Source organism: Salminus brasiliensis, chromosome 1, assembly GCF_030463535.1.
Source record: "Salminus brasiliensis chromosome 1, fSalBra1.hap2, whole genome shotgun sequence".
NCBI lineage: Eukaryota > Metazoa > Chordata > Actinopteri > Characiformes > Bryconidae > Salminus > Salminus brasiliensis.
The window spans coordinates 94614790-94629981 of NC_132878.1; the positions used below are offsets into that span (position 1 = coordinate 94614790).

General features: G+C 42.9%; 1 protein-coding gene across 1 annotated transcript in view; it reads left to right on the plus strand.

The window, feature by feature from the left end:
• Nucleotides 1–15192, plus strand: part of iglon5 (IgLON family member 5) — a 217835-nt gene that overhangs the window by 190276 nt on the left and 12367 nt on the right. The window contains exons 4-7 of the mRNA XM_072692460.1: nucleotides 2712–2831; nucleotides 11703–11834; nucleotides 12812–12932; nucleotides 14889–15040. Coding sequence (XP_072548561.1) covers nucleotides 2712–2831; nucleotides 11703–11834; nucleotides 12812–12932; nucleotides 14889–15040 — 525 coding nt within the window. The remainder of the gene's footprint in view (nucleotides 1–2711; nucleotides 2832–11702; nucleotides 11835–12811; nucleotides 12933–14888; nucleotides 15041–15192) is intronic.

Genomic DNA, 15192 nt, shown 5'->3' on the forward strand with positions numbered 1-15192 from the left:
CACTGTGTAGCGCTGGGAAACACAAGCCTTGTCTCTCGGGGGCGAAAGGCATGTGTTGATGGTAGGGCGAAAACTCAAAAACCAAATACAGAATAAAATAAAGAAAAAAGCCTAAAAATATACCTGTAAAAATACCTGTGAAAGGATGAGAACAAGCTAAATGAAGCTCATGAGGACATTAGATTCGGGTTCTTTACAGAACCATCGCCAAAACATCCCTTTCTGCAACCTTCATCTTTAAGAGTATTTCATTTATCAGTGTATGGTTTTTTACTCTTTTGGCCCAGAACCCTTCACATACTCTGCCCTTCACCTTTTTTATATTTTATAATCATTAAAGTCTGGATATTAATATTATTAGAGCTTCATACTGGATATTAATGTTATTAGAATTTCATACTGGATATTAATGCTATTAGAGCTTCATACTGGATATTAATGTTATTAGAACTTCACTCTGGATATTAATGTTATTAGAGCTTCATACTGGATATTAATGTTATTAGAACTTCACTCTGGATATTAATGTTATTAGAGCTTCATACTGGATATTAATGTTATTAGAATTTCATACTGGATATTAATGTTATTAGAGCTTCATACTGGATATTACTGTTATTAGAACTTCATACTGGATATGAATGTTATTAGAGCTTCATACTGGATATTAATGTTATTAAAGCTTTATACTGGATATTAATGTTATTAGAACTTCATACTGGATATTAATGCTATTAGAGCCTAATTATGGATATTAATGTTATTAGAGCTTCACACTGGATATTAATGTTATTAGAGCTTCATACTGGATATTAATGCTAATAGAGCTTCATACTGGATATTACTGTTATTAGAGCTTCATACTGGATATTAATGTTATTAGAGCTTTATACTGGATATTACTGTTATTAGAGCTTCATACTGGATATTAATGTTATTAGAGCTTCATACTGGATATTACTGTTATTAGAGCTTCATACTGGATATTAATGTTATTAGAGCTTCATACTGGATATTAATGTTATTAAAGCTTTATACTGGATATTAATGTTATTAGAGCTTCATACTGGATATTACTGTTATTAGAGCTTCATACTGGATATTAATGTTATTAGAGCTTTATACTGGATATTACTGTTATTAGAGCTTCATACTGGATATTAATGTTATTAGAGCTTCATACTGGATATTACTGTTATTAGAGCTTCATACTGGATATTACTGTTATTAGAACTTCATACTGGATATGAATGTTATTAGAGCTTCATACTGGATATTACTGTTATTAGAACTTCATACTGGATATGAATGTTATTAGAGCTTCATACTGGATATTAAGGTTATTAAAGCTTTATACTGGATATTAATGTTATTAGAACTTCATACTGGATATGAATGTTATTAGAGCTTCATACTGGATATTAATGCTATTAGAGCCTAATTATGGATATTAATGTTATTAGAGCTTCACACTGGATATTAATGTTATTAGAGCTTTATACTGGATATTAATGTTATTAAAGCTTTATACTGGATATTAATGTTATTAGAGCTTCATACTGGATATTAATGCTATTAGAGCCTAATTATGGATATTAATGCTATTAGAGCTTCATACTGGATATTAATGTTATTAGAGCTTCATACTGGATATTAATGTTATTAGAGCTTCATTCTGGATATTAATGCTATTAGAGCCTAATTATGGATAGTAATGCTATTAGAGCCTAATTATGGATATTAATGTTATTAGAGCTTCACACTGGATATTAATGTTATTAGAGCTTCATACTGGATATTAATGCTATTAGAGCTTTATACTGGATATTAATGTTATTAGAGCTTCATTCTGGATATTAATGTTATTAGAGCTTCATTCTGCATATTAATGATATTAATGCTTCATATTGAATATTAATGTTATTAGAGCTTCATACTGGATATTAACGTTATTAGAGCTTCATTCTGGATATTAATGTTATTAGAGCTTCATACTGGATATTAATGCTATTAGAGCTTCATTCTGGATATTAATGCTATTAGAACTTCATACTGGATATTAATGTTATTAGAGCTTCATACTGGATATTAATGTCATTAGAACTTCATACTGGATATTAATGTTATTAGAGGCTAATTATGGATATTACTGTTATTAGAGCTACATTATGGATATTAATGTTTTTAGAACTTTAATGTTATTAGAGCTTAATTACGGATATTGATCTCATTAAAACTTTACTCTGGACACAGAATTGATTACATTTCTTTTCATTTTAATGGCGTTAGAACTTTATACAGGATATTCGTTTGATTATAACTTTATTCCTAGAAACTTTTCTCATTAACTTCACTCCATATTATAACTATTGGAACTTTATTTGGGATAATAATGTTATTAGAATTTAATTGAGCTATTTTAAAATCATGTCCCGCTCAGTTCGTGTTCAGCTGAACCGCTATTTTGCTTTGCTTCATTTTTAATGAATAGCTGTAAAATGACTTGACTAAAGTCAGTTAAACTGCCTGTTACCACATGCAGTACATTTTTAATGGCGGAACTGACAGAGTATTTTTCACAGTGTCGCAGATTCAGAGTCATTTACAGCAGTAAGTGAATAATACGTCTAAAGATTAATAACTGCATAATGAGTCCGGAGTTTCTGGGATTAATACCAGCTCTGATGCGTGTGTGCTTGTTTTTTCCACAGTGCCAGCCAGGATAGTGAACATCTCTCAGGACAAGTCGGTAAACGAGGGCGACGATGTGAACCTGTTCTGTCTGGCGGTGGGACGGCCCGAACCAACCATCACCTGGAAGGACTTCAAATGTGAGTCGCTCGCCAGTTGGGGCCGGAACTTCACGGCCATCTCGCAATCAGATCATGCGTAATTACAGCCATAACCAGCGCGATAATCATCAACATCTGTCATCATCGCCGCTGCCGCTGTCACCACCATCGCCGCAATACTAATAATCATGTTTGTCATTAAGGCACTATTTATAACTTCCATCATCACTGATATAAATCACGTTCATTACGGGTGGCCATGATGGAGCACCTATTAGAACTCATTACGGTCCGATGTTTTCTCCGCGAGAAATATGACTGTTCGCCGGGGCGGTTGGCAACCTGGTCGGAAACCAGTCATCTGCACTCATTTATATTTCATTGGGAAAGCTCGTCCTCTGGAAGCTTGCGGTGGCTCTGCTTACTCTGCCGAGCATTATCCTGCCAGCAAACATAGCTAGAACCACTTTGGTCTCTGAGTTAGACCCGGGGGAGGAGTTTACACACACTCGCACACAAACACTGTCACAACGTACAAACAAACAGCTTAAAAAAACAGCATCTAACGAGCTCCTGAAAGATCTTGGGAAAGTGAGGAGGGTGGGGGTGGGTGGGGTGGTTACTACAGTACATTAAAAATTAATAAGGGAGATGAAGAGAGCCAAGATGCTGGAGGAACATCAGCAGCAGAGTTAGTTCTGGACCAGCTTATACTTCATCTCCCTTATTAATTATAGATATTCATGCAGTTAGATGTTATGAATATGAAGAAATGGTCAGCGTGAAGCTCTGAGGCACTTTGACGAGAGCCAGAGGATCATTATGGCCAGATGACTGGGTTACTGGGTTGGAGCATCTCCGAAGCAAGGCTCGCGAGGCTTGCGGGGGGCTCGTGGTCAGCAGTGGTGAGTAATAACGATGGTAGTCTGGGTGCCCAAGGCTCATCGAGGCTATCCCGTCTGGACCTGACCGACAGAAGGGTTATATAGTAGCACAGAGAGTCTCAGAAATGTTTCCCGATGGCTGTGAGAATAAAGTTTCACAACGCACAATGCAGCGCCCCTTGCTGCCCATGGGGTGGCATAGCCGTAGACTGGTCAGGTGGGACCAAGATGACCCTCGTCCACCATCAAAAAACGCTTTCAGTGGACATGCAAGCATCAGAACTGGAGTTGGAGCGATGGAAAAGACATCTACATCAGATCTTCAGAGGTCTCCAGAGTGAGCTGTTTGGGCAGGACGTGGAGGACCAGCAGCATATTAGACATGGTCCTAATGTTTTAGGCTGTTTTAGAGTGTGAGGAACCTGAAGTTTAAGAGACCTCATCATAATGTGAGGATTATTGACCTCATTTAACCTTCGAAAACTTCAAACCTTTAGATGGCCCTAATCTAGGTTCTCCGATGGAACACCTGACTCACTTATACTCTGCCAGAACTATCCGTGCCGTGATCTGTCTTGTTCAGCAGACTCATGCATAATCATGTAACCAAGACCAAAAAAAACCCTCATATCTAATTAGCGTCTCTACCTCCAGTGTATCAATCAATCCCCAGTGAGCGGCAGTTAATTTAATTACATGTCCATCTGTTCCACTATATGTCTTGTTTCCAGCGTGTTTCCGTTCCACTGATTTCTCTTTGCTTCGGTTCGTTTCCAGTGTGATGCCATTAGTCGCTGTAGCTCTGATTGGACATCTATGGGATCCATATCTACAAGCTAATCACTCACTCACGCTCTGGTGTTTGTAGAACACGCTAGTTTGTCTGTCCTCTAAACAGGTCTTGTTATCAAGGACAAACGTTCACATGTGAAAAAGGAACCAGGGGTCGCAGCTCAGTTTAGCCAGTCTACTTACTGCCCAAACCCACCACTGAACCTAGACGTGTCTATCTATCTGTCTGTCTGTTCATCTGTCTGTCTGTCTATCTATCTATCTGTCTGTCTGTCTGTCTATTTATCTATCTATCTATCTATCTATCTATCTATCTGTCTGTCTGTCTATCTATCTATCTATCTATCTATCTATCTATCTGTCTGTCTGTCTATCTATGTCTATCCATCTGTCTCTCTGTCCATCTATCTGTCCATCCATCTATCTATCAATCTTTCCATATCTAGGTTTGTCTGTCTGTCTATCTATCTGACTATCTATCTTTCTATCTGTCTGTCTGTCTATCTATCTGACTATCTATCTTTCTATGTCTATGTTTGTCTATCTATCTGTCTGTCTGTCTATCTGTCCGTCTGTCTCTGTCCGTCTGTCTATCTAACTATTTTTCTTTGCCTATGTTTATCCATCTATCTGTATGTATGTCTATCTTTCTATATCTATCTAAGTATCTTTTGATGTCTATGTTTGTCCATCTGTCTGTCTGTCTGTCTATGTATCTATCTATCTATCTATCTATCTATCCATTTGTCTGTCTGGTCTGTCTGTCTGTCTGTCTGTGTTTATCTGTCGATCTATCCATCCAATACATTTGGCTGGCAGGGCAGGATGACGAGAGGGCAGGGCTACACAAGAGACACAGGTGGGAACACTAATAAGTAGGCGACAAGAGGGGAGGAGACAAGAACACAAACAAAACAGAGGCATGGGCTCAAGAGCAGACGAGGAAACCCAAACCCAAACACAAAGACCAGGCAGGGCAAGCGAGAGGCACACGTTACCCTATCTCTCTACTTAGTGTCAATTAGGTAGGAGGAGTTAGTCAGGTAGATACAGATACAGTTAATTCATTAATGAGCTGTTTTAAATTATTTAATTTAATTTATTTATTAATCACTCCACCATGTCGAATAAAAATGATCTATTATTTATTTATTGCCAGGCCATCTGCGAGGTGTGTGTAGAGCACATGGACTGCTAGCTGAACCTATCCCGGTTCAGGGTGGCAGACAGGTGAGCTAGTTCAGTCCTCCCTCTGCAGAGTTACCCAGGAAGCTCTGGTTTTGCTGCAGGCCTCCTGCAAATCGGCCCACTCAGCACTTCAGTACCCCTTCCCCGCCCTATCCGCCATCGCTCGCAGCAGGGGGGAGGGGCTAATAGCAGCAGAGAGCGAGAGAGAAAGAGAGAGAAATAGAGAGAGAGAGGGAGCGAGTGAGAAACAGAGAAACGGAGGGGAAGTGGAAAAGGGCCACATTGTTATTCTGTAGGAGTGGCTGCGGCGGAGCCGGTGGCTGTCAGCATAGCAGCGAGGGCAGCCACTCGCCCAGAGACGGAGAGAACCATCTGGACCCAAAACCAGAGCCTGCAGGGGACCGGACAGCATGCTTCAACCGCTGTCCATCATCCAGTCCCCTCAACCCCTTCCAGTCTCGCTGTTGCAGCTCCGCCCAGCGTTAGACACACCAAATCAGGGAGCGCAGATGTTCTAGAGGGATGAGAACGCACAGATCCGAGAGCAGCGGTTCAGCTAAACTGACTGTAATCAGCTGATCTCTGTACTCTCATCACTGATGGCCTTCTTCTATGACAACTGTTGCCAGATTAGACAAGCCTTTGATCCAAACACCTAGAGATTTAAAGCGTCTAATCTTCAAATGACCTTTACTTTGTAGTGATGGATCAATGATAGATCAGGTGGAGTGATGATGACCACTTCAAAACATCAAGCTTTTAAACTACAAAGCTACCATTAGCAACCAAGCCAAATTTGCTTCTGCACCTGAGCTTCCAAGTCACCAAGCTAAACGTAGCTGCCAAGCTTAGTTTAGCTACCAAACTAGCTACCAGCTAAGCTAGCTAGTTAGCTACAAAGCTAAATCAAGTAAACATAAAACAATTAGCTGCTTAGTTAGCTACATAGCTAAAAACTTAATATCAGCTACCAACTTACAAAGCTAATTCTTTCATTCTTTGTTCTGTTTTTTAAAATGTTTTTCTTTATTTGTTATCAACCACCTCACCATTCACTACATCAAATACATATATGTAAAAAATGTATTTGCTTTGTTAGCACAGTTGGCTAACAAACCACGTCTTTCTTACTTTCTTCAACCACTTCACCAGATTTGAAAAAAACTTTTAATTTTATATAGCTACTAAGCTCCAGAGCCTGATATGCTATTAAACTAGTTAAGCTACTTGGCTAAAGTTAGCTACTAAGTTAGCTATTTGCTACCAAACTAGAGTAGCCAGTCTACTTACTGTCCAAACCCACCAGTGAACCTAGACGTGTCTATCTATCTATCTATCTATCTGTCTATCTGTCTGTCTGTCTGTCTGTCTATCTATCTATCTATCTATCTGTCTGTCTGTCTGTCTGTTTATCTTTTTATATCCATCTGTCTGTCTGTTCATCTGTTTATCTATCTATTTGTCTGTCCGTCTGTCTGTCTATCTATCTATCTATCTATCTATCTATCTATCTATCTATCTATCTGTCTGTCTGTCTGTCTGTCTATCTGTCTGTCTGCCTGTCTGTCTGCCTGTCTGTCTGTCTATCTGTCTGTCTGTTTATCTATCTATCTGTCTATCTGCCTGCCTGCCTGTCTGTCTATCTTTTTAACTATCTGTCTGTCTGTCTGCCTGCCTGTGTGTCTGTCTGTCTGCCTAAATTTTTTTTAATAACCTAAATTAAACATTTTATATTTTTATTTTAATATAACCTATATTCAAATTAAATATTATTTTTGAATGATTTTTATAAAATGATATGCATATTTAAATTACTTAAATTAACGGATTTAGTGCACCCTTTCCATCGTCTTATTTTTTTGAAAATTAAACAAGCTACGCCTTTAGCCACACCCCCAAAACAGGGTGCTACTTTTAGCCATGCCCACTTTCCTTTCTTCTATGAATCCAGACACATGCTGTCTTTGAAGCCCAGCTGTCCTACACACCCATACAACAGGGGAGCATCCACAGACGAGCACAAGCCTGTCAGAAATAAGCATCACGTGTCAGGAGAGGCAACATACCTGTCCATCAGCGTTCTCTCAGCATTCACACACTCACATTCACACACACACACACACACACACACACTCGCTTTCACTCGCCACATACAGAACTTCTTTGATCCATAAACACTTCACATCTGTCTCTATCGCGAAAAACCAGCCCCTCCACCTGATCTCCCGAGATGAGACACAGCAGCGGCTATGAGAGGCGTGCGCTTTATTGGCTAAATATCACTCGGCGTGACACCGCAGAGGACTTCAGATAAAAGACAAACGAGGCTCAGCCCACTCTCTCTCGCTCGCGCTACGAGAACAAGGCCTGCTAAAGCTACCCATCATCACTGCGGCCCACCGATCCGTCTCTGTCTTCTGGGTTTTTTTAGCCCATTTCGATCAGCTTAGCTGCTCCTTCTGAGAGGTCGTCGAGTGTTAGCTTCTATTTCACCAGCCACTCGGCTCCCTCTCACACGCGTTACAGCTACTGAGAAGAAAAGTGGAACTGGAGACGTGATGTGTTTCCATATATTTAGCAGGAGGGATGGGTACCAGTACATCAAAAGGATTTGAACACACAGATCAGCCATAACATTAATACCACCTGTCTAATCCTAAGTAGGTCCCCCTCCTGCCACCAAAACAGCTCCAACCCACCAAGGCATGGACTCCCCAAGACCACTGAAGGTGTCCTGCTGTAGTATCTGGCACCAAGACTGACGTAAGCAGCAGATCCTTTAAAAGTCCTGTAAGTTGTGATTTGGGCCCTCCATGAGCATCAGTGAGCCTTGGACACCCATGGCCCAGTCGCCGGTTCAAAGGTTCACTGGTGCTTTCTTGGAGCACTTTTTGTAGGTACTGACCACTGCATACCGGAAGCACCCCACAAGACCTGCCTGAAGTTTTGGAGATGTTCTGACCCAGTCAGACACCTCCAACACCTCCATCATCTCCAATAAATGACTGTTCATTTATGGCTAATATATCCACAGTTTTAGATGGAATGTAGAAATTGGAGAGGGGATGTTTTGGGATGGACGGTATGGACTGAAAAGGGAATGTTTTGGATGGGTTGGAGAGGGAATGTTTGGGATGGGTTGGAGAGGGAATGTTTGGGATGGGTTGGAGAGGGAATGTTTGGGATGGACTGGAAAGGGAATGTTTTGGATGGGTTGGAGAGGGAATGTTTGGGATGAGTTGGAGAGGGAATGTTTTGGATGGACTGGAAAGGGAATGTTTTGGATGGGTTGGAGAGGGAATGTTTTGGATTGGTTGGAAAGGGAATGTTTTGGATGGGTTGGAGAGGGAATGTTTTGGATGGGTTGGAGAGGGAATGTTTTGGATGGTCTGGAAAGGGAATGTTTTGAATGGACTGAAGAGGGAATGTTTTGGATGGGTTGGAGAGGGAATGTTTTGGATGGGTTGGAGAGGGAATGTTTTGGATGGTCTGGAAAGGGAATGTTTTGAATGGATTGGAGAGGGAATGTTTTGGATGGGTTGGAGAGGGAATGTTTTGGATGGTCTGGAAGGGGAATGTTTTGGATGTGTTGCAGAGGGAATGTTTTGGATGGGTTGGAGAGGGAATGTTTTGGATGGGTTGGAAAGGGAATGTTTTGGATGGTCTGGAAGGGGAATGTTTTGGATGGATTGGAGAGGGAATGTTTTGGATGGATTGGAGAGGGAATGTTTTGGATGGGTTGGAGAGGGAATGTTTTGGATGGGTTGGAAAGGGAATGTTTTGGATGGTCTGGAAGGGGAATGTTTTGGATGGATTGGAGAGGGAATGTTTTGGATGGATTGGAGAGGGAATGTTTTGGATGGATTGGAGAGGGAATGTTTTGGATGGACTGGATGGTCTGAAAAGGGAATGTTTTGGATGGACTGGATGGTCTGAAAAGGGAATGTTTTGGATGGATTGTAGAGGGAATGTTTTGGATGGACTGGATGGTCTGGAAAGGGAATGTTTTGGAACCTGAACAAATGTTTATAGACTACATATTTTTTAAAAGTAAGGAAATCTTATGATACATGCCAAAAATTGCAGGTTTAAGAAAAGATTGTTTCTCTCGAAAGAAAAGGATTGATACTTCAGTACTTCCTCATTTCCTTTTTTTCTTTTCCCTCTGCCTCTTCCATTCTCCTGCTCTTCTCTTGCGTGAACGCCATAATAAATTTGCGGTCACATGAGGAAGGCCACACTGTGCTTACTCACAGCACCTCTTAAACCCCATTGTCTGCATCTGATAGAACATTTTTCTCCCCCCGTTTTGTCCTGCGGCTTGAATTGGGTGCTCAGCGCAGTAGCTGAGAGTGACACGGGGGAGCGATGTTTAATAACTTAATAGAATGAGTGAATAACATTGCCGTAGCCGGAGCCCCAGCGTGCGCTTGCCGGAGCAGCGGTTGCAGCTGCAAATAATCGGCTCCAGCTCAGTGGCTGTGCTAATAATCCTCCGGTATAATCTTCAATTAGAACAGGCGGCGAAAAAAAAATCCGCTCCCCCTCGTGGCTTTGTGAATTACGGCGTACGACACCCGCGGTGGACTGCGCACCAAATCGCCAAATGGCAGGTGTAAAAAGAAAGCAAATTTGTCCATGTTTTCTCTCGCTGCCATGTACCAGGCTTCAGTGTGTGAGCAGATTTAGCAGAGACTGCCGCTCCTAGACGAAATCTAATTTTCCTTCCTTGTTGTTGTTTTTAGAAAGATGATTTAATACACCATTATAAACACTGTTACCATTCTGAAAGTCCGTTCAGTCCACATTAACCTCCACAACAGGGATCATCACAACCATGTACACATCCACCTATGACCTATTCAGCTGACAGCAGTTTTGCCTTGATCATTCAGGCTCTAGCAGAACCTACAGCACAGTCGCTTCGCCCATTAAGTCTTAAGCACTTTAGCCCTGCCAGTTTAGCTTACCGCAGTGTAGCTCTGCCTATTCAGCCTACAACACTCTAACTCTGCGCATCCACTCTAGAGCAGTTTAGCCCCACCTATCAAGCTTACATCACTTTAGCTCCACCCATTTAGGTTACAGCAGTTTAGCCCCACCCACTCAGCCTACAGCAGTTTAGCTTCATCCCTTTAGCGCCCAGCAGTTTAGCCACACTTATTCAGCCCACAGCAGTTTAGGCCCACCCATTCAGCCTACAGCAGTTTAGCCCCACCCAGTCAGCCTACAGCAGTTTAGGCCCACCCATTCAGCCTACAGCAGTTTAGCCCCACCCATTCAGCCTACAGCAGTTTAGGCCCACCCATTCAACCTATAGCAGTTCTACTCCACCCATTCGACCTACAGCAGTTCTGCTCCACCCACTCAGCCTACAGTAGTTCAGCCCCACTCATTCAGCATACAGAAGTTTAGCCTCACACATTCATCCCCTAGCAGTTTAGCCCCACCCATTCAGTCAACAACAGTTTAGCCCCACCCATTCAGTCAACAACAGTTTAGCCCCACCCATTTAGCCAACAGCAGTTCGGCTACACTTCTTCAGCCTATAGCAGTTTAGCGCCACCCATTCAGCCTCCAGCAGTTTACACTCATCCATTCAACAAACAGCAGTTTAGCTCCACCCATTCAGTCTTTTTAACAGTTGAACTCCAGCGTTAAGGGTCCACCACATCATCCCATCCATCAGCGTCAGCCTTGTACTGTAACCCATTTCTGCGCTACACGGCGCTGCGTCTGCTGAATGTTATCCAGCCAACGTCCAACTATCGCAGTGGCACGGCCAAATCAGCCACCAAATAGGCCCGACGAGTTTCAGCAAATAGTCTGATCAAAAGCGTTAGCGCGGCTGACGATGAGCGAAAGCCTACGGCCGCTAATTAGCCCGAGCTCATTTGCATGACTCTCAGGCCCGCCGCACTTTATTCATTATTTGCAACAGGAGCACATTTGGCTCACCTGCTCCTTTAACATCATCCTGAGTGCTCCCCGGGGCGCCCGCTGATCCCTGCGTCTGTCTGTCTGTCATCTTGGCCTTTGCTCGCAGATGGCCGCATGTACGAGGGAGAGTTCCTGGACATCACGGATATCAAACGACATCAGGCCGAGGAGTTTGAATGCATCACCAACAACGGCGTGGCCCCGCCGGACACGCGCCGTGTCAAGGTCACAGTTAACTGTGAGTCTGGTCACACACACACACACACACACACTCATGCTCATTCTCTTTCACACACGTGGGCACACACACACTCACACACACACACCAGCATTTTAATAAGTGACTCTTTTAATCAGGGCCTGTAGCCAGAGAACAGCCTCTTTAAGTAAGCAGGAGGCGTTCGCCCCCATTCAGAAGCACATTAACAGCCATAACTGAGATAAAACACACAGTTCTGTGCAAAAGTGTTGGTACCATACACGACCTGTATGGTTGATTTTCTAAGTGAGGCCCTCTACAGGCCGAAGTCGGTACTTTTAAGAGTACTGAGCAAATTACATTGCTACTACTGAGCAAACTTTAAGCATTACACACTGTCAGGGTCTCAACCTGATACCCAATGAGAGTCCATCACTCAGCCCAGTATAGAATCAGAGCACAGCAGGACTAGCGAACCAGTAACATCACTAACAGCACAAATGTATGGAATGCCGTTTGGTCCAAACGTACGTCTTAAGGCGTATGGGACACTATGGGCGCTCATGCTATTGGTTGGCTTTAATATGCCCACCCCTTGTTGACGTAGGGACTGCATGTACTCATGTGGGCCCCTTGTTTTAGCCATGTGAGGGCTATGTTGGAGTCATGTGGGGTCTTACTAGTGCTTCGTAGCATATACATTAGACCTCCCCCATGCCATGATTAGATTTTCCCCCAAACGCCATAAAACGTCCAGACTTGCCCTGCTAACTCGTTAATTTTTGTCGCCTTAATACATTAAATAGCAAATACATATTAATATTACACATAAATCTATCTATCGATCATTTCTCCACACAGTTTGAGGCGAGTGTAGGTAGCACCATGCAAACTAGTGGCAATGTATGTGTCAATTACGTGTTAGCTATATTAGCCTTGTTTGGAGCAAATCTGTAATTGGTTAAAAACTATAGACTGAGATAGACACTAATCCCCACCCCCCACCCTCCCTACAGATCCACCTGTAATCACAGACGTGAAAAACATGCCAGCTCAGCTGGGGAAGACGGCCATCTTGCGCTGCGAAGCCATGGCAGTGCCCACAGCGTCCTTCGAGTGGTATAGGGATGACCGGAGGTAAGTGGCTTGACCAGCGGATGAACCTAATGTGAATAACTCACTGGCAAGAGGAACGTCTTTTCATGAAAAGCTGCAGATGTTACCTTTTTTGCTGCTCTCCAGACTGTAGTCGGGGATCAGAGGCTTTTTTTTCTTTCTCTTTAAGATCCAAGGCCAGAGCTAGCTGCACAGGGGAAGACTAATTCCCACTTTAGCTGGATTTTCACCACAGGGAGCCACACTGAGTTGGAATTCCAGAGCAGTTTGTAGCGTAAAGCACTTAATGACACAATTTCCACCTCACCCTGAAAGTAGTCCATCAGCCAAGACTTGTGTTGGCGCCTGCTTCCTTATTTTAGCACTGGAGTCGTAGTGGATGCTTAGCATATCCTGCTCACACTAAACCTTTGCAAAGTGTGGCCCAACGCTAGCTTGGCTGAGGCAAGGAAGGGAAACTCGAGAAATTTGGCCTGGAGTTCTGGGTGGGCTTCCGGCTGATGGGACCTGAAGCCAGACACCCTCTTTCCAGGCAGAGGTTGAGCATAACTGGACCATCAGGAGAAGCAAGGGTAGGGGTGGTGGTGGTGGTGGTGGGGTGCGAATAATCGCCAAACTTTTAGTTATTATATAACTTCATTAAAAACAAGATGTAGTGCTGCAGGGTAAGGCTAGTTATTAATAAAGTTAATAATTAAAGGACCAAATATTATGCAACATGATCATAACCACTTTTAAAAGTGATAAATAAGACATTTATTAAGTATTTTAATTTGATATTGAGTTTTGAGTTTGTAGAAACAGTAAGTGTGTGATGCTCGAATATGATTTAACAAGCTAATTTACCACCTTGTTATTTATGATTTTCCCTTTACAGGGAAAAAAACGATACACTTTGCTATTTTGAACTGGTTTACAGCACCAGCAACGACTCAGAGAACCCACATACAGTGCGAGAACCCATATAAAGTATCATAGCATATATATAAACAATATCAGATAGGGCTGTTGTCCTCTCTCTGTGTCCTCTCAGCGCAATGTGCTGTTAGCAAGCTGAAGAGATTGCAGCCGGTAAGCTTTTATCATTCTTCCGGGTTTGGCTTTCTTGCGTCTTACCAGTTAAAAAACAAAAAAATATGGATAGAAGAGATGGTCAAAGCCAGCCTCATCTAGCCATCATCAGAAGCCGATCTGCACCAAGAGCCCTTCCAGCTTCAAGTCCGGCTCGGCTCGACCCGCCATCCTTTAAGATCCGTGGAAGACGAGCGTCCAGACTTTTTACTGTCCTGCACCGAAGTGGTGGAACGAGCTTCCCCTGGGTGTCCGAACAGCAGAGTCCAACACTCACTGTCTTCAAACCCAGACTGAAGACCCTCCTCTTCTGAGAGGACTTGGGTGAAGAGTAGAGTATGCCGTAAATGTAGATGGTGATGAGCTGCTCTCCAGTATCCATGCCACCATATATTCCAGTAGTTTGACTAGAGCTTTCTCTGGTGGGCGGGGTTGATATAAATTTGTGGGGGGGGGTATAACCAGACTGTTACGTAACAGTTTTGGAGTTTTGGAATTGCATAGCATAGCAACGCGTCACCACTTCCTGTCAGTGCAAAACAGGTTAGTATGTTAGGATAGAGTGCAATAACCAGCCCAAACCTGCACTGATAACATTAGTAGATAGTATAGACCTTATAGTTATAGACTAGGGTCTAAGTGCGCGAATTGGGACACAGCCGGAGTTTACTGGAGGACCACATCCGGCACCTGGATCCTTTGTGTTGGCCTCTGCTCTTTGTGGTAGTTTAGCGAGGCCGCAGGGTGGGGTGTAGACCCTGGTGGATGCTGAAGTTAGCAAGCACTCACGCATGAAAGCTGGTTATGTATGTGGTCTGGCGCAGAGGTCGCCATGACTACAAAACAGATGTAGGGTGCTTTAGGGACTCTCACGTGAAAGCCGGTTATTTCTGTGGTCTCCGGCAGGCCGGTGGAGAATGACAACACGATGAAGATTAAAAACGAGAAGACACGCTCCCTGCTGCTCTTCACCAACGTCACGGAGAAACACTTCGGCAACTACACCTGCTTCGCCTCCAACCGCCTAGGGGCCTCCAACGCCAGCATGCTGCTCTTCAGTGAGTATGCTCACTCACTTGCACACATACACACACACACATACATATATATACATATATATATATATATATATAAACAACTCAAAATGATCCCAAATCAAATATACTACCAAATATACTGCCATTCAAAAGTTTGGGGACAGCTAGCCTTT